Source organism: Ursus arctos, unplaced genomic scaffold, assembly GCF_023065955.2.
Source record: "Ursus arctos isolate Adak ecotype North America unplaced genomic scaffold, UrsArc2.0 scaffold_30, whole genome shotgun sequence".
In the NCBI taxonomy this organism is placed as follows: Eukaryota; Metazoa; Chordata; class Mammalia; order Carnivora; family Ursidae; genus Ursus; species Ursus arctos.
In genome coordinates, this window is record NW_026622986.1 from 15,987,611 (window position 1) to 16,008,028 (window position 20,418).

Genomic DNA, 20,418 nt, shown 5'->3' on the forward strand with positions numbered 1-20,418 from the left:
AGTGCAAACGGGCAAGCACCTCACTGCTTAGAACAGCCTCTCAGGAAATGGCACTTCCACACCAGCAAATGGAAGAGGAAAGCCAATCAATAAAACTACTAAAGAGATCAATGGAAGTTCTAAAACCAGCTTGAGTTCTCAGTAAAAGGGCATATAAGTAGAATTGAGTTTTTTCAAAACATAGAGCATAAATATCTAATAACATAGGGAAAAAATTCACTTTGAATGGTGGTCAAAGCATGCTGATTCAGGGGTGCCTGGCTGGCTCGGTGGGGAGAGAGCATCTCCTGATTTCAGGGTGGTGAGCCCAAGCCCCATGTCAGGGGTAGGGTTTACTTGTTTAATAAAAGAGGTGGCAGGGCACCTGGGTGGCTCAGTCGGTTAAGTGGTTAAGCATCTGCCTGCCTTCAGCTCAGGTCATGATCTCAGGGTCCTGGGGTGCAGCCCCACTTCCAGCTCCCTGCTCAGCAGGGAGTCTGCTGCACCCTCTCCCTCTGCCCCTCCCCCTCTGCCCATGCTCTGTCTCGTGCTTTCTCTCTCCCAAATAAATAAATAAAACCTTCTAAAAAATAAAAAATAAATGAAAAAAGAGCTAAAACATGCTGATTAAAACAAAAATAAAATACTACGTTCATATATTGTCGTAGTAAGACTCAGAAAATATACAGTGATTCAGAGAACGTAGTAAGACAAACACTCTCTTCCTCGAGGTAGACTATAAACTGCAGAATCTTTTTGAAAAGAACTTTATAAAATGAATCAAGACCATTAAAATATTTCTAGGCTCTGGCCAGGAATTCTACTTCTAGGGATCTACGCCAAGAAAAAAAGATCAGAAGTGTGGACAGAGGTGCGGGTATAAAGATACGGTGTAATGAAAAACTCCAAATATATATATTATAATTATATAAATAATGGCATTTCTATAGAGCAGAATGTGATGTAACCATCAGTAATTACATTTATGTAAAATGTTAATGACACGGGACATGCTCATGATATAAGATCAAATGAATTAAATCTTTTTTTTTTTTTTTAGGGTGAGTAGGGGAGGGGCAGAGGAAGAGGGAGAGAGAATCTTAGGCAGGCTCCATGCCCAGTACAGAGCCCGATGCGGGAATCGATCTCACCACCCTGAGATCATGACCTGAGTCAAAATCAAGAGTGGGACACTTAACCGACTGAGCCAAATGAATTAAATGTCGAATGAATTAAAATACGGGCATACCATATGGGATATACAATATCAACTAATATACCAATTCATTTCAAACCAATCTGAGGGTGTCTTTTTTTCATTTAATTTCTATTTGATTAGTGTTATCAAAAAACAGCTTATTTGTTTTTTTTTTTTTAGATTTTTTTTTTTTATTCGACAGAGATAGAGACAGCCAGCGAGAGAGGGAACACAAGCAGGGGGAGCGGGAGAGGAAGAAGCAGGCTCCCAGTGGAGGAGCCTGATGTGGGGCTCGATCCCATAACGCCAGGATCACGCCCTGAGCCGAAGGCAGACGCCCAACCGTTGTGCCACCCAGGCGCCCCTATTTGTTTTTTTTTTAAGAAAAGCAAAAAACATAGCCATTTTTTTCCATGCAGAGAGAACTGAATGATATGTTAGAATTATATAATTTTAGACTGGTTATGCATATAGACCTTGACGTTAATGCCTAATGGTTCATTACCCACAGCTTTGCATGGGAAAAAAAATTCTATTTTAATGCATCTTGCTCTGTTTTGGTCTCAGTTTCTTAAGTTTTCAAATGAAGCCTGGTCTGTCTAGATTAATGGTCTGCAAAGCTTTTCTGTGGAAAAAAGGAAAGAAATGGTGCTTGTCTCCACATCTCCATACCAAACCACTGGGGGAATTAGTTGCACCGTTGCAGCTTTCTTCTCTTTTTACGTATTCAAATTTTTGCTATCTTCCTTTCTAGGGGAAGATTGAAGTAGGGCATTCACAACTATGATGTGAATTTACAATTAAGGTTTACTGTGATTGCTTGTGTGGCCGATGCAGTTAGAGTACCACATTATGCTTTGCGTTTTATAGGAGAATAATGGGTTCTAGTCTATGGCACTTCAGCGTATCATTCAATATAAATATAGTTATTTCCTGAAAATTGTGTGCAAGTTACAAAAATAAGATAACTTACGAGACAGTAGCTTAAATAAAACATGAACTAGTTTCTGATGGTGCTTGCTTCGTGTCTGATTTTTAATGCTGCTTTCCTCCCTAGCAATTCTTTGAGGTGGAAGAAGAGACTTTTGTGCAAGAATCGACTACTATCAAAATGAGTATTTTGTTAAAAAAACTGAAGGATAGAGAAGAAATTATTAAGCAATTAAGAGAAGAACTAGACCAATATGAAGAGTCTAGACTTCAAAAACTTGTAAGTTTCAAAGCAATGAATAATTAATTTTAATATATGTAAATAAAGTTATAACTTTCCAAAAGTTTGGGTCAAGAATAAAGGAAATGCAGGTGGTATATCTTGGGCATCTCTCTCTACTCATCAGCCAGTCCAACCCTTTTCTGCCCAATGACATATTCCAGAAAACCCATAATCATTATAAATGGGAGCAATATAATTGTTCTCAATTTTTATTTATAATAGAAATAAAATAACTTACTTCCCACTGCAGAAATTGTCCCACTCTAGAAGAGCATGTAGATTTTTGTTTTAATTTTGGAGACGCCAACCCTGTTTTGCTATTTAGATAGTTTGAAAGACACAAAGCAATCTCTCCACATCAGGACTTCCAGAAAGCACCGTGAAACAGGAGGACCTTCAAGGAAAATTCTCGAAGGGTTTTTCCCTCAGTTCTCCTTGTTTCAAAGGAGGCCAGAAGTTGGTTTACTACTTGGACAAAGGACTGGTGGGTACAGAACTGGAAGGAGAGAGCAAGGAGAGGCTAAGCCCCTGTCAGGGAGGAGAATTTTAAGGGCTTTCCAGGGTGGACGCTGAGAGTGAATTCATTTTCATCTCAAGTCAGCTTTGAGCCACTGGCTGTGGCCCAACCACAGTTCAGAGCCATAGAGGAGTCTTTATTATTAGATCCTAAGAGCAAGAAGCTGATTGTTTGAGTCGGAGAGGCTAGCAGAGAGGCCAGAGGTATAACGATCTTTTGAATATCAACTGGCAGGCACCACAGGCCTCGTCAGTGGTACCTCTTCTCATCTCCTGGCTCAGTTTACAGAGGAGGAAGCAGACGGGGTGGTTAAGTGACTTCCCCCAGGCACACAGCTAGTACACGGTAAAGATGGCATGTGAGCTGAATCTGAAGCCCACAGAAGGAGGTAGAGCTCTATGCTCTACAGTAAGGTGTCAAGGTTGTGATTTTCCAAATTAACTAGTTGATATGTATTTATAAAATAGACTACAATCGTATATTATTAATGCAGGTGTATACACACCCACGTAAATATTGACACATGCATAGATATGCACAGAAAAGGTCTGAAAAATTATACATCCAAATGTTAACACTAGGAAGAAACATTTGTACATTGCCAGTCCCTTTAAGAGCAATCTATGGTTTGCCTAAATCCCACACTAGTAAGCTTTCTTTTTTAAAGATTTTATTTATTTATTTGAGAGAGAGAGAGAGATGAGCAGGGGTGGAGCCAGAGGTAGAGGGAGAAGTAGACTCCCCACTGAGCAGGGAGCCCCATGCGGGGCTCAATCCCAGGATCTCAGGATCATGACCTGAGCCCAAGGCAGACGCTTAACCAACCGAGTCACCCAGGGCCCCGCCCCCACCAGTAATCTTATTTAAAACTCCAAGTTTAGAAGAGGTAAGGAATTGCACTTGTATCATTCTGAAGGATTTTGTTTACTAACTGGTGAAGAAATGTTTGCTTTGTATAATCTATTATAGTTCTTTATGTTCTAAAAAATAAACACCTGAGTATCTTCTAAGTAGTACAGTATTAAGTGTTAGTAGCATAGATCTAATGAAATTAAATATTAACTCTTTTTACATATTCTGATTGCTTTGGAGGAAGCACATCCAGTTTTTGAACTTACTTTAACCTTTTCCTGGGTCTAAATCCAGTCTTATCTTTTGGAGACAATGATTTAATAGAAAGGACTAAAACAACCGTAATAGTTTTGGCCTTTAATCTTGCCTTGGTCAAAGATATGCAGCGTAGATGGGCAGGGTGATTTTGGTCCTCTTATTTCCCCTTTCTGAAGTGCCAAGTGAGACCTGCCTAGCTAAAAGGGATAGTTGTGAGAAGGATACCTGTTGTATTGAATGTGAATTGCTTTGAGTTCTTTGAAGAAAGCTAAATATATAAACCCTTAGTTATCAGGAGTAAATACACAAGTCCTTATGACCATCCAGTTTACATTCCGTGAAATGCTCTGAACAGACCTCAGGACCAGTTCAGACCATCCTGATTCGGGAATTGAGCTCCTTACACTAAAACATGAGGTCTATCTTGTAACATTTACATTTCTTAAGTTCTCTCTGACGCTGGAGGGGAAGGAAATGAGAATGGGTAGTGGCTTCTTGAGGACAAAGGAGTTGGGGTTCCACCCTGCTATTGTATCGGCAGGGAGTTCCCTGGTTCAGAAAGGCATCCTCAATACTCTGGTTATTCCAGGATAACTTGTCCCCAGGGAGACCACATCACAGTTTCTCTAAACACCCTAAGATTTGAGGGAGGTGCACGAAGGCCACAAAACAGATCATGAATTATATAAAATAAGCCTATGAAGAATACTTTTCTTTTTCTAATCCTCTAAGATTTCCTGAAATTCCATGCCACCCAGGTTCTGGAAGAGATCTTGTTCAATTTGAAATTTCATCTTATGCAACTGCTCCCTCTGGTGGTATAAAAAAGTTTGAGACACCAAGCACCTGAGATTAGATTTGGAAAAAAATTTGGAGAACCAACTGGAGAATTTCAAAGTCACAATGGAGATAACTTGAAACCACTTGAAATAAGCAAGCTGAATAAGCAATAGGGGAACACTCCAGTTCATTCTTACTGACAGTCAAATTACATGAATAGCTTTATAGTAAGTAGTCATAATATCTCTCTAGAATGGTTTTTGAGAAAAATCTGATGAGAATGTGATCGCAAAGGGAACGTTTAATGAACAGCTAGCTTAAATCACATTTATAACAAAATATGGAAATCAGGAAAGGGAGCTCTTCAAGTTATAGAAGCCTCATCTCTCCAGGCTTGATGTTGGATATCCCTCTGAGCACCGTCATTTGAGGACTAAGCACCTTTTCCAGTTTAGTTCTGTGGGAAACCGTTGAGACTTAACCGCGTGTCACTGTGGTTCTCCTGTCCGTTGATGAGTCCCCTTGAGGATTGCTTCGGAGGCTGGCCTGTCAGAGCGCACACACACCCGTGCGTTTTCATTGCAACTGGAGTTGTCCCTTTTGAAAAGACTTCATTTTTTCCCTTACCCTCCCATAAATGAGCTGTGCAACCATCCCCCCCACCCCCCAGAAGGGAACATAACTGCTTGTTGCTGACAGCTCTGAAACAGAGCTGTCCGTCAAGAGTGGCGGCTCTGCAGGGCTGCACTGCCCCAGTGCGCCACTTTCCTGGCTGTCACTCACTGGGAGAGCACCTGCTCCTCTCCCTGTCGGGCAGCATGGGCATGCATCAGAACCCTAGTGCACCCCCCAGCAGCAAATTGAGATGTCCAAGTACTGTACGGGGAGCTGCAGAATTGAGACACCAATATGGCAGGAGGAAGACTGCTGAGAGGCACATGCGGGGCTCTAAACAGTCCTCCTCAGACTTTATTGTGCGCCTGGATCCCCCGTGGCTGCGGTTAAGACACAGATTCTGACAGTAGGTCTGGGCTGGGGCCTGAGATTCTGCCTTTCCCATAAGCTCCGGGGTGATGCCGGGCTCCTGGTCTATGGACCGCACTTGGAGTAGCAAGGCGCTGCAGTATACCAGGTTTTCAAAAATGATTCTTTCTTTTTTTTTTTTTTTTAAGATTTTATTTATTTATTTGACAGAGAGACAACCAGCAAGAGAGGGAACACAAGCAGGGGGAGTGGGAGAGGAAGAAGCAGGCTCATAGCGGAGGAGCCCGATGTGGGGCTCGATCCCATAACGCCGGAATCACGCCCTGAGCCGAAGGCAGACGCTTAACCGCTGTGCCACCCAGGCGCCCCAAAAATGATTCTTTCAAGAACTGTTTAGGATTTTGAAGCCAGGGAACGGTGATTCTGCACATCTCGTGAATGTTCATCCGAGAATTAGTGCATAACCCACCGCCGGAAGTGCTCATTTTCCCAACAGGAGAGAAAAACCTTACATTGGCGAGTTCCTTCAGAAATTTAAAATTCCAGAATGATCGTGGCTCGCACACAATCTCTCCACAGCTATAATGCGGCTTTAAATAGCTACATCTAGTTAACCACCTTTTAATGATCTCCATCCTTTTAAACCTTGGTTTATTAACGCAGTTTATTTTAAAGAGGTCTCATGGTTTAAATAAGCCAAAAACTAGTAGTGTGGGCAGATGGTAGAAGGAACACCACCACAAAACCTGCCACTCAGAGTGTAACAGATGACCGTGGCAGCCCAGAACTATCCCTTTGTTCATTTTGCTAATGAGTGTCCTCATTGCTGTGGGAGTCTGAATAGTTAATTACGTGCAGTTCCTGCAGCTGACAGATGGTGGGGACAGAGCTAAAGATTAACCTCACAAGAACGGGGGCTGTAGATGCATATGAAGAGGAAAAACCGCCCAGTTGAATGGGTTTTCCTTGTTTCCTGCTTTTATATGAGAGTTTTAGAAAACGCATTGAGGTATTAGCTGCTACCATTTATACACTTTATGTTTCGTGTGATTAATTCAAATAGTTCTTGTTTAGTTTATGATAATGAGAGCTCCTGTCATCCGCTGTGGGTACCTGTTAGGAAATGTATGCTTAAGTCTTTGGAGACAAATATTGTTTGTTTGTTTGTTTGTTTGTTTGTTTGTTTGTTTAAAAAGCCCTTTGTAGCCTATAAGTCCATTCTGTGATGGTTTCAAGTTGAACCATGTGGGACTAGAAATTAATGACTAAGAAAGGATCCTTCCTTTATTAAAACAGTGCTGTTTATTAACTATCAGATTTGTTAGTTCTCATTAATTAAGAATGAGTTGGGCTCAAATAATGTAAGTGAAATGGTGGATCAAAATCATGAAGATTTGTATTGGGTTTAATGCAAAGCTTAACATTGTTTTAAAAATTAACTCTGATATGACTAACTTCATTAGTAGGTGGCTTCTTATTGAATGTACTGGGTTTATTCAATGTACTGCAAAAATTGTAGCCACTTATTTTTCTTTTGAGCCATTATGGTCACGGGGTAAAACATTTAAATAATTTACTTTCTGAGCTCTCTAAAGTTAAATAAAAATAACATTCCAAAAGGAACCCAGTATATTGGGAGGGAAGATTTTGTTTTTGAGAGAAGATCCTCTTTTCGTGGATCAGCCATCATGGCATTGCTGCAAAAAGAGTATGTTATAATTCATCTGAAGGTTACTTTAAAGTTGAAAAGTATTTCTCTTATCCATGTGAATTTTGAAGCCAGGCATATAGAACCTTCTGTCTCTTTTAGCATAATAATATAATGACTTTTCAGCCTACTCCTTAATATTTTGAGATGGCGTAATCATTTAGTATTTTACCATCACGAAGTAAAAAGTTCTGCACCAGCTTCCCCAATCCATTACATCTTAATTTAAAAAAAATAAATGTGTGGCAGTAAAATGTAGACAGCCATAAGCGAGGGTATATTCAGATGTTTTTCAATAGCTTTGAAACAGACAAGAAGAAGAAGAAGAAAGGAAGAGTAGCTGTCCCAATAAGCTTCTATTGCGTAAGAAAAAGCCTCTCCCATAATGGACATGGCAAGATTTAAACAAAAGACGCACATAATAAAAATGTAAATGAGTTTGCTTTACTAAAACTATAACTTTAAGGTCCTTTGTTGTAAGTTATCCTGAAACCTTCTTACAAGGTAATCGCTGTTTGCATAGAGATTTAAACCGAAGTCTTCAATAGCATTAACCGCCTGCACAGCCCCCCGTGTGACAGGCATGCAAAGCCACGTTAATGTTCAGAATATGAATTGCCTCTGGGTGGCTCCCCCACCCAGCCGAAAACCAACTGTGTGGATATCCGTGCGCCTGATGGACTCCATGCGGCTCCCAGCCTGAAAACGTCACCACTTTGACATGTGATGTGCTCCTCGTGACACTGGCAGCGCTGACACTGGGAAATGCCACAAAGGCAACAAGCCCCCCTCCTTAGCCGTGCACTTTGCCACCCCCTGGCGCTGCCCGTCCTGGTCCCCCCAGCCTGCCTAGTTACAGGCGGACAGCACTTCAGACACACACAGAGGGAAGTGTGGGTGGAGGGGCCCCAGCTGCCTCCCCGGACGCAGCCTCCATAATGAATTGACCTGAATGATGAGGGCACACAAACAGTATGATATGCATTATTCCTGTCAATAAAATGTCCCCATGTGCTGTGGTCTTTGTACAGAATGTACTGCAGCCTTTCTTCCAGCGAGCTCTATTTAATCTCCTTCCTTTTTACTATTCATATTATAAGTGTGTAATAGAATTCAGAAAATTATATGATAGCTCTTCTGCGTCTGTATTGTCTTGTGTTGCATATTTAAATCCTTGGCTCTCTGCTTAGAAATATGGAATTCCCCATCTTTCAGGACACTTTTGCCAAAGAGACGGCTCTAGAGAGGGAAAATTTGGAGTACAAAGTGGCAAACGAGAGACTGATTCAGATCATTTCAGAACTCGAAGAAGCAATCCGACTCAATCTAAAGGAAAATTCAGTATTAGGTAACATTTTACAGTCATTTTCGAGAAAAACCGATGCTTCGGGCACTTCATAAAACCCATAGCGGTGTTTCTCTTTACCAAACATACGTGTGCTTGGTCATTTACGTGCATAAGATCCATCTGATAGCCATCTCTGATCTTCACTGAAGATGGCATTCCTTGCTTGGGAAAGAGGGTTTATTTGTGGCTGTGTTCTTAAGCCATGCCATTCTAACTCAGGGTGGGTTTTTTTTCCCTCCCAAGACAAGCACTGACCTTGGAAAAATGTACTAAGCAGTGCTCTATTTCACTTAGAAATATTATAACTGGATAGAGACTTCTGCTGATTTCTGTTTCATATGCTTGCTTAATCATCTAAAATTTACCACCTTTAAATACTTAAGCACACGGACTGGGGTATGCTTTGTGGAGAAACAGAGTTAGCCCTTCAGGAAAATATGCCACTACTTGCTACTGAATTATCTTCACTTTTGGATCCAAATTTAAAGTACAAATCCTCATGTGTGTCCCTCATACTCCCCTTTTTTACATACCATAGACGTTGGTAAAAGTTCCATTTAAATCACCAAAGTATTTTTTCACTTACTGTTACCTTTGTATTTCTGTTACTTATATGATTGTTCCCCTTACCTGCAGTGATGAAAAGTAATAAAAAAAAAAAACTTAGAGCAAAATATTGATGAAATCAGATAGATTACAATATCCCTTGGATATAAATTACACCATGCCAGTGTCGTTTCATTTCCCTTCTAACGTGGTGTGATACTGCTTTTTCAGTCGTTGGTAGTTCTTACCGAGTCATAAAGTGCCACCTGCGAAAGCACTTTGCATTGGCTGTGACTAAGAGCAAAAATGTCCATTGCTAGTATTGATGAAAAGCTTTCAGCCCTCAGCCACCCTTGGATCTTGAACTTAGTTCTTAATCCCTATCTGACCAGCCGTCTGAACAGCAGGAAGAAGGCTGTGAATGTCAAGGGCAGTTGTGAAGGTCACAATCCTGCTAGGACTTGCGTCCACCATGCCTGCCTGCCCTGAAGCAGGGAGCTTGAATACAGGGCCATAAGCTTGTAATTTCATGGTTGGCCTCTCTTTCCTTTTGTTTACAGAAGATGAAATTGTAAGACTGAAAGAGAAGGCAGAAAAGAATCATCAAACTATTCAAAAGGTACTGTAACTTTTTACATTGACGAATGACTCTTTTACATTGAAATATCAGCACGACGAGTGAAATAACACTGTGTCCCGCTTGTCTTGGGGGTGTAGAGAAAAGTCCATTTCCATATTTAATCTCTCCCATGACTTGGGTGGGGTCTTGTAATAAGTAAGGATTCCGTCTTGAAAATGAATTAATGTACAGATACTTCTTTTCTTTGGGATAACTGAGTGTCCTTGTTAACTATAAGGAACTGAAAAGTTCTATGACACAGGGGGTCCAAAGATGGGCTAGTGGGAGAATTCTATTATTAAGAACGAGCAATTTATTTTCAGCCCAGATGTGGCTTCATGCTCATTTTTCTGTTTGCGTGTGAACTGGGCTTATGCTATGCAGGAAATCTGTGTTTAGAAGAGGAATTCTTTTGGTATCAGCAAGGTCAAGATCTCCCAGGGCATCCGAGGCAGGAGGACCACAGTGGTACAGGTTGGGCGCCCCTGCTTTGGGCTTGCTTAGCTCTCCGTGGTAGTGTCCCATCCTACCTATCAACACATATTCAGCGATGGGCAGACTTCCCTGCCGTCCTGCACGCCTCAGAGGGCAGAGATGGTGACATATCCGTTTCTGGTACATTCCCAGTGCTGAGCACCGTGCCTGGCGTGTGGACAAGTGCTCCTTGAGTGATTCATAGAATGAGAATGTGTTTAGAGTTCAGGAAATTTACAGGTGAAAACGTGTGTTTACATCCCTGACTTATTCTCAATAGACATTGATGCTCTCCACTCACTGAATCGAGTGCTGGTTTTAAAATGAAAATTAATTAAAACTGGATAACATTCCGTTTTAATTAAACATTCAGTCCCTCACAGGCACTAGCCACATTTCCAGAGCCCAACAAACGGCCACCTGTGCCCAAGTTTAGGTCCAAATGTCAACCTGATTGTCCAGTTCAGGGTAATTTTGGGCTTTTGATAAAATTACTTTTAAGAACTATTTTTTTAAAGACTCGGTTACCCCGAAGGGTCAGAGTTGGGAGATGTTTTCTCTGATAACCAAACCCATCACGGGTTTGCAGAGCGAGTTCTTTTTCTTGCAGTTCACGCTGTTTGCAGTGGTGACGTACAAGTCCCATCCTCCCAGAGAAAACTAGAGTCTGTGGGCAGACAAGTTTAACCTTCTAGACATCCACAGTTGAAATGAAGTCCCGGCTTTCTGGTGTCACTTAACCTCCACGGAAGGTTGAAATGTTCCTAAACCTGTTCAGTCTGTCCTGTCACTGGGGGAGATGAGTTGTGTAAGCTTACTCTTCTCTGAGAGGAGCACAAGAAATTAAAGCAAAAAATCTGACCAGGAAGCCATCAGTTAGAAAGAAACATGCCCCTTCGAATGACGCATTATACCTTGTGTGAGCTTAAATATTTCAGTTAAATGCATCCTCACGTTCCTAAGTCCGCACTGCCCAGTGGTAGCCCCAGGTGGCTAGTTCAGCACATGAATTGTGCAACCAGGGAACTCAATTTTTAATTATATTTAATTTTATTTTTTTAATTTAAATTTAAAAACTGATACTTGTTTCAGTGTATTGGAGCACCTTTATGTATATTTTAAATAACTTGGTATGGGACTCTGCTTTTTCTTCGGTAAACTTCATGCAATCTAAACACAGATCAAGTATTTCCGATGAAATTTTAGCCCCCGAATTGAGATGTGCTGTATGTGAAAAGTACACACTGGGTTTCAAAGACTTCGTTTAAGTGAAATATTGCAGCAATGCTTTTTATTTTTTATTTTTTTAAATAATTTTTATTTTGTTATGTTAGTCACCATACAGTACATCCCCAGTTTTTGATGCAGTGTTTCATGATTCATTATTTGCATATAACACCCAGTGCACCATGCAATACGTGCCTGCTTTTTAATATTAATTATTACACATTGAGATGATAATATTTTGAATGGATATTTGGATAAATGTATTAAAATTGATTTCTCCTGTTTCTTTAACCTTTTTTAACAAGGCTACTATAAAGTTCAAAATTGAATATATATTGCACCATATTTTTAATTCACAGCTCTCTTCTAAACAAATATAACAGATGCATAGTCTGTTTGATCATTTGTTAAATCGTTTCTCTTTTCTTTTTTTCTTTGTGCGTACTGAACCTCCACAGAAACACTGAATATGGGCACAATTTGGTATTGAGCAGAAAGAATCTAGAACCTTGGGTTCCTCTTCCATTTCTGCCTCTGTGGTCCCTTGGGCCAGTGCCTCATCCTTCTTCCTGTGTCTCACAGGCTTACTGTGAGGATAGAATGAGATAATGCACGTCGAAGTGCTTTGTCAACTGGAAAGCACATCAGGAGTTGTTGAACAAACGAGAGCTGATATTTACTGGTTTGGTTTCCAATATTCTCCACTAAATCCATTAATTCAGCAATGTTTATTAGATGCCTTTTAGTGCCAGGCTCTGTGCTACTCCTGAGACACACACACAGGGACACGTGCGCGCGCGCACACACACACACACACACACACACACACACACGAACCTGCCGTAGAGCAGATTAAGTCTAGAGCGAGAGACAAAAACCCTGGCTGTGTGATGTGGACTGTAATGAAAGTATGTACATAGAGGAGAGATGTCTAGCTTTACCTGGAAGGTTCTAGAATGGCTTCACACACAGTTCCACACCTATTTCGCACTCCTTCCCTGGAGCTGATCTTTCCACGTAGGCAGGAGGGTGGAAGAGCTGGGTACAGAGCGTGAATGCAAAAACTGTGAGACGTGTTTGTGGACTTGATTGTGATTTGGCATGGGTAAGGAACAAGGTAGGAATCTGGTAAGCTGTGAGAATTCGTGTTGGGGCAGGAAGAGGGGAGAGGGGTAAGCAGCTCAGAAGCCCCTGGATAAGACACATGTTTTCTTTTTTAACCCTGAATTCAATGAAAACCAGGTTGAAAATGGCCTGTATTTGGGTGGGCGGATCTCTTGCCATCCATCAGCGCTTAAAGCACTGTCTATTATGATATTCAGTGACTTTCGTGTTTAAATTCCAATAATCTAATAACAGCTGCATCTATATTCCAGCTGTGGCCATAATGCGGATCTCCTTCTGGGAGGGAGTCAGGCAGAGGTCAGAGATGACAGCCCAGGCTGGGGTCAGCATCAGGATGCAGGGCAGCATAGACTGCTGTGGGCCACGTGGGGAAGCGCCGTGTGGATTGTAAGGGATCCGGGAAGGTTAGAGGGAGGACTCTGAGTTGACTCCCAGAAGAGAGGTTCTAGTAAGCCAGGAAAGGGGTATGCGAGGGGGGGGGCAGCAACATGCAGAAGGGAAGTAAGTGCATGTGAGTTGCTAGAGCTCAGGGGTATGTGAGAGCAAGGGGTGGCAAGAAGCAGGGCTCACGGCAGAGAATTCGTACTCGTGCCAAGGGGTTTGAATTGTCTTCTGAGTGCACTGGGGAGCCTTGAACATTGGGGAAGGATCAGATTCATGTTTCAGAAAGAAAATGAGCGGGAGGGAGCAAAATCTGGAGCGAGAAAGACCGGTTACGAGGTTACTTGGATACACCAGGGAAAGTGTAATCTGAAACAGAAAGAGTACAGTAACAGTGGGGATGATCGGGAAGGATGAATTCTGGGGATGGTTAGGCAGTAAAAGCTACAGTCACCGATAAGGTTGAAGGCAGGAGAAGTAAAGGAGAAGTTGAAGCTGGAGAGCATTCGAATGAAGATGAGAACAGGCAGTGGGGGAAGCCAGAGAGGGGACATCACGGAAGCAGAGTTTCCTTTGCAGTGTGTCCCGCTGGCTGTGTTAAAGGCTCAAAGGGAAGATTAGGCAATTAGCTCTGGCAACGAAGTGATCCTGGTGATATTAATGGAAGTCATTTTCCTGGAACGGTGGGAGCAGTTGAGAAGTGGGGTGAATGCAGAAGGGGAGACAGTAAGCGTGGGCAACTCTCTAGAAGTTTTGCTGTGGATGGTCAGGGAGACGTAGGGGAGTAGTTGGAGAGGGACATGGGGCTGGGTGAGGAATTTTTTTAAAGAAGAAACTAGAATATTTTTAAATGATGCCAGTAGAAAGAAGAATGAGCAGGGAGATGTATAGCAGAAGAGGTCGTTGATGAAGAGTGATCTAAAGAGGCAGGAAGGATTGGGATAATGGTCTTGGTGTTTGTGGTAATTGACACCAAATGGAAACTTGGTGACATTCCTTTTCAGACCAAGGTATGATGACTCAATACAAAATCTTTTCCTTTCCTTCCACCTGATTCCATTACTTTCCCTAAACCTGCCATCCACCCTCCCACCTCATCAACTATACCACGGTGTCACCTCTGGAGGCCTCTATCTAGCCAGTCCCCACCGTTCTCCAGCCCTGCTCTGGCTGAGATGGGCCAATCCTTGCCTGTTGGTGGCATTTCCAAGAGTATGGGATTTTAACCCAGAGTAGCTGCACCCTCTCTCTGCATATCATTTCACTTAGATCTAATTAGCAGCCTTTCTTTCTACCCCCTACAGCTCTGCTAATCTCCACTACTTTTCTCAATTCCCATATTCCATCCTCCATGCTACTTCCGAATTCACAGAAAACATGGCGGACACTTGGAATTTTTTTTTCCCTTCTGCCCTCTCTTACTCTGTCACTTAGCTTACCTAGCCTTACCTTTACTCCTTTTTATCCGAAGAGGATCATTCTTCTTTGCCCTGACTCATCCTTCCAGCTATTCCCTGTGTTATCTCCTCCTATCTCCTCTTCTGGAACTTTCTTCATCAGCCCCTTTCTCTCTTATGACTTTAAAAATTTCCCTCTCGCCTAGAGACATAATGAAACCATTGTCTTGGTGGTATCCGTTGACACTAACCACCCCCAACCCATTGCCATGTACATTTCAAATATTATTTAAAAGAAATCTATGTTTACCAGCCCCCTTTTCACTCCCCCCATGCTGTGGATAAGGTGACAGTGAGACCCGTATTGCCTTCAATCCTTTTTAGATGTTTTCCTTCCTGAATTTTCTGCTGTATATGACAGCCTACCTGCCATTTCATGGAGTCTTCAGCAGCAATGCTCACTTCTGATTCTTCACACACTTCTTCATTCCTTCCTAAGCAACATCTGTCAGTGGCTTCTCCTCCTCCATTTTCCACTTGAATGCCATTCTTGGGAATTCTATTTATCCTTGATCTTTCTCGCTTTCTCTCTAGCTGACTTCAGCCTCTCCGCATAACTGGCCCACTTGTTTACCAGTGACTTCCAAACTTTCTTTCCCGCTTCATGATTACCCTGACCACCACGTCTCTAATTTCAACTCTGTTCTCATCCTTAATTTCAAAGTTACATGCGCTTGGACAGCCCCCATCCATTTCCTATGGTAATTAGAAACTCCCTCTGTGGCCCTGCGTACCTGGGACTATTTGCTCTCTTAAGGTCAGGAACTGTCTTGTTTATATTCTTAGTCACCAGCCCTAAAAAAATATTTGCTGAAGAAATGTTCTACATATTCATCAAACCCACTGTCAAAACTTGAACTGATTACCCCTTGAATCTGGACTCTGCTGTGTTCCCCCATTTACATGAATGACATTGTCCTCAATCCCGAAGAACAGAGGAGAAATCGAGGGTCATTCTCTACTTCCTCCTTTATACCTTATATCTAGTTGGTCACTCGATCTGTAGATTTTCCTTCCAAAATTGATCTCAAATCCCCCTTCTCTGTCACAGCATTGCTACAGACTTGTTTGAGGCTCTCATCATTTCCATACATTCGAACTTCATTTTCCTGTCTCCACCCTCATCCCTTTACAAGTCCACACTCTGCCATAGCTGTGTCCTACCTTAATTGTACGCGCTAAAACTTTCAATGGCTCCCCATTGCCTACCGTATAAAATCACATCACACAAAAATACACTGAGGGATTTTCAGGTGTCAGAAACAGCTAAATGCTGTCCAGAAGAACTCTTTGAAATAGGTTTTATTTTCTTAGTCTGACAGACAAGAAAACCAGACAAGAAAACCAAGACTTGAAGCAGAGACTTCGTTTACCGGCACAGCTAGGAAGGAGCAGAGCTCCGATCTGAACAGATTCCTGGTCTGCTCATTGCATCACCCTGCCTTCTACCCCTGATTGTGGGGAGCAAGGCCTCTCCTACTGTCACCCAACCCTTCCCCTTTCCTTTCCTGCCACTGCTGTCTCTCTGCACCCTGGGTCCCCCAACAGCAAGCCCTCCCCGAGTCCTCCATGACTGCATGCTCCTCTCCAGTTGCTGCGCTATTTTGTTGGCTGATCTCTCTGCCTTGTTCCTTCTCCAACTTATTGCACGTATTCCTCAAGACCATTGTCAAACAGTACCTCTCCTGCTATGTCTGATTATGACTGGGTGCTGGGATATGTGGATCTCTGTTTTTGACTGCCTGAAAATGTGATTTATTAACATATTTTCTTATGTATTATGGTCATTTTTTCACGTTGCTCTCCTACCATACTGTAGACGCTCCAGAGGAAGGGGTCTGTTTTATTTCATTTCTGTACGGCCATAGACGAACATGGACCTCCTGGCATCTAAAAGGTGTTCCATACATATGTATTAAATAATGAATATATGAATTAATTGAGTGGATGTCAGAACCAAGGTTTGAAGTTTATCAGCATATATAACTGACATATAATATATGCATATAATATTATATGACTGATATATATTATATGATATATATCTAATATATATATAACTGATATAGGATATATAATACATAATATATGATATTATGTGTCATTGATAGTATATATCATGATATATATTATATTATGTCAGTTATAGTCTATCAGTGTATATAGTACTATATAATATAATATAATATAATATAATATAATATAATATAAATATATAAAAGACAATCATTGAAGATACCGAAGCAAGTCATAGGAGGGCAGTGGCCCTACGGTGTATGCTCTCTGATGGCTGTTTTCAGTCGGCATGAAGACAATTTGATGTGCATAGAAATAGAACACAAAAATCTAAGATAAAAGAAATGGGTCCTATAAAGAAGAAAACAAAATTGCTCTTGGCAGACTCTGCTTGCTTTATCATATATCCATGTCACGTTTCGTTGGGGTAGAGTGAGGAAGATTGTAAATAAATTGGCATTTCCTGTGTATATTTTGCTTGCTTTTCTAGCAAAAATACAGTAATTATATCATAATGTGTTATTATTACATGATAATCTACAGACATTTAAATTTTCTAAGTCATATTAGGATCCCCTTTTCTCCTGTTTAAAGTCAAACTATGTGTTGCTAAATTCTACTGAGGAGGAATTTTAGGCGTTCTGTTCTTTTCTTTAATCAAAATGTAATATTCTTCTCTTTTAGCTAATTGATGGTAGAGACAAATTACTATGTGAGCTTGATTATGAAAAATCATTAGTTCAAGAAATGGTAAGGTGATTTACATTATTTCCTAATAAACTTGAAATCAGGAATTCAATTTAATCATGAAAGCTTTATAAACTTTATCTGTAGACATTTTACTGTAAACTCTTATTTCACCTTTGTCAATAATCTAAATGCATATGCATAATTATAAACTTTTTAAATTGGAGCATAATTGACACACGATGTTATATTCGTTTCAAGCGTACAGCAGAGTGATTCGACAGGCAGTTCCATGCAGTAAGCTATGCTCACTACAGTAAGTGTGGTCACCCTCCAACGTTATTACAGTATTATTGACCATATTCCCCCATGCTGCACTTTGCAACCCCATGACTTATTTACTTTAAAACTGGAAGTTTGTACCTCTTCATCCCCTTCACCTAGTTCTAGAAACATTTTTAAATGATCATTTTAAGACAACAGTTTGATTAGATCTCTGATAAACATAATAAACTGTCATGTAGACAAGTCTTCTGTAAGAAATTGCATTAAAGCACCGTCCAAAGTTTTTGAGTTTTATTATGGAGATTTAAAAAAACACACACACAAATAGGAGAGCCCAATATTTTGAAGGATTTGCTATTTTTAGTTACAAATTGCCACAAGTGACGACAACAACAAAAAGAGCCTAGCTAGATATTTTGGCATTCTGTGTTGGTCGCATAAGAAAACACTGCCTTTTTATGTTCTTTTAAGAGAACTTTCCAGACGGCTGCTCTTTTATTTTATCTGTGGACTCCCCACCCCCCAGGCCCCGCCACCTCACCCCCCGCCCAGCTTATGGTGGTGTACTTTGCTTTCAACTGGTCACCACTACTATGTCTTTGTTACAGGAAACTGACTGTGTTTATTATAATCAAAAATAAAACACAGCTTGACTTGCGTTCTAAATGTGCTTGAAAAGAATATGATACTGTTTAGAAGAGAAAAGGTTGTTCATAGGAAGTCAACACCACTTCAGATATTGAAACATTCCCTTTTTTACAGCTTGTCACACTTTGTGCCAAGTCATGACTGTTTCCCTAACTCTGTTTTGTTACTCTCAGCACCATGTGTTTTGGGTTCCTTGTCATAGAAATTAATGCAAAACAATGCTCCGGCATGACAATAAAGCCTTCTATGAAACCAACTTGGGAATGCAGGCAAGGCAAAGAAATTATGGTTCGCTCTTCACAGAAGCCATGTGCTAACAAATCATGTTATTTTGAACCCTTTACTTTTAGATACCTGACCTCTAAAAATCATCTCCATTATTTGAGTATACTTGGTCCATGTCTTCTCTCCCCACCCCCTTCTGTCATTCCTCCAAAGTCAAGGAGTTGTTTCTCAAAGCAAACTATGACAGTGTGCACATTGTCGTTGGAATTGAAAATGTTTTTAGAGAATGGGAAGCAAATGTTACATTGTCAGTTTGTTCGCAACAGTAGAGAAGAAATTAAACTCCTTGATCAGTGAGTTTGTGCCGCTACCGTGAACAGAACCCGTAGTTTTACTGGGCCTCTTTATTTAAATCGCAAGCCGTTAGCCGGTGCTATTATATTGCCCACAGGGGAAACAATCACGTGTTATTTTGTTGTTTACAAGTTTGTGGAGCACCGTGCTTGTTGCCAAGCAGCAAGCCCTTGCATCACAAACCCGGCCCCCGGCACAAGAGCCTTTGGCATGCTCAGAACTAGTTTGGGGGTTTGTGTTTGCAGAAGAGGGAGTCTGCTCAAGGTTCTTCTCAGGACCAAGGTTTCCATGGCATACCTTTGGGCCCAGCAAGGTCACTGTTTGCCCCCCTCCCTCCCACCAGGGCGTTCTGTTCCCAACTTGGTGGGAGACAGGCTTTGTGGCTGTCAGGCTTCCTTTGTTTCTTGCCATAGTACTTTTTTTTCCCCCAGAGATGGAGATTTCTGGATTGATGACTGCACCTAGGTGGAGAAGTGGGAGATGGTGGAGTGGATGCAGAGTTGTTTTGTAGAACTTTGAAAACGTTCTCACTGCAGGGTTTTTGTTCCATGCTTGTCTATTACTGCTTTCCAATGCAGTGTATTTTCTGGCCTCTTAAGAACCTAGGCTAAAAAGTCAAAGAGCTGGGGCTCTCGGGTGGCTCAGTCGTTAAGCGTCTGCCTTTGGCTCAGGGTGTGATCCCACAGTCCTGGGATCGAGCCCCGCATCGGGCTCCTCTGTTGGGAGCCTGCTTCTTCCTCTCCCACTCCCCCTGCTTGTGTTCCCTGTCTCACTGGCTATCTCTCTCTCTGTCAAATAAATAAATAAAATCTTAAAAAAAAAAGTCAAAGAGCTGCGAGTAAAAAGGCACCATCAATAAAGTGTCGGTAAGCAATGAGATTTGGAGCAATGGTATCCTGAGGTTGGCTTGAGGGCAAGCATATGAAATAATTTTGTATCTTCCTGTGATTCCTATGCATAGTGGCTTTCACTTACCTGTTTTAAAAATTGAGATGCAATTGCCATATAACATTGTATTAGTTTTAATGATTTGATATATGTGTATATTGTAAAGTGATCACCACGGAAAATCGAGTTAACATCCATCACCATGCATATTTACAAAATTTGTTTTCTTGTGATAAGAACGTCGAAGCTTTGCTCTCTTAGCAATTTTCAAATGTACAATACAGTGTTGTTAACTATAGTCACCATGTTGTATATTATATTCCTAGGACGTTTATTATGACTAGAAGTTTATGTACTGTGATCACCTTCACCTCTTTCGCTGACCTCACTCCACTCTCTACCTCTGGCAATCACCAATCTGTTTCTCTAAGTTCGGGTTTTAAATTCCATGTATAAGTGATCATACCGTATTTGTCTTCCTCAGACTGATGTCATTTATCATAATGTCCTTAGGGCCCATCATGTTGTTGCAAATGGCAGGATTTCCTTCTTTTTTATGGCTGAATAGTATTCCATTATATATATATGCCACAGTTTCTTTATTCATTCATTCGTTAATGGACACTTAGGTTGTTTCCACATATTGGCT

The 20,418-nt window shown here is 41.2% G+C and overlaps 1 protein-coding gene across 1 annotated transcript in view; it reads left to right on the plus strand.

Moving 5' to 3' along the window:
* Positions 1 to 20,418, plus strand: part of CUNH10orf67 (chromosome unknown C10orf67 homolog) — a 138,828-nt gene that overhangs the window by 47,200 nt on the left and 71,210 nt on the right. The window contains exons 5-7 of the mRNA XM_026478934.4: positions 2,235 to 2,387; positions 8,705 to 8,837; positions 9,944 to 10,002. Of these exons, the coding sequence (XP_026334719.3) occupies positions 2,235 to 2,387; positions 8,705 to 8,837; positions 9,944 to 10,002 (345 nt within the window). The remainder of the gene's footprint in view (positions 1 to 2,234; positions 2,388 to 8,704; positions 8,838 to 9,943; positions 10,003 to 20,418) is intronic.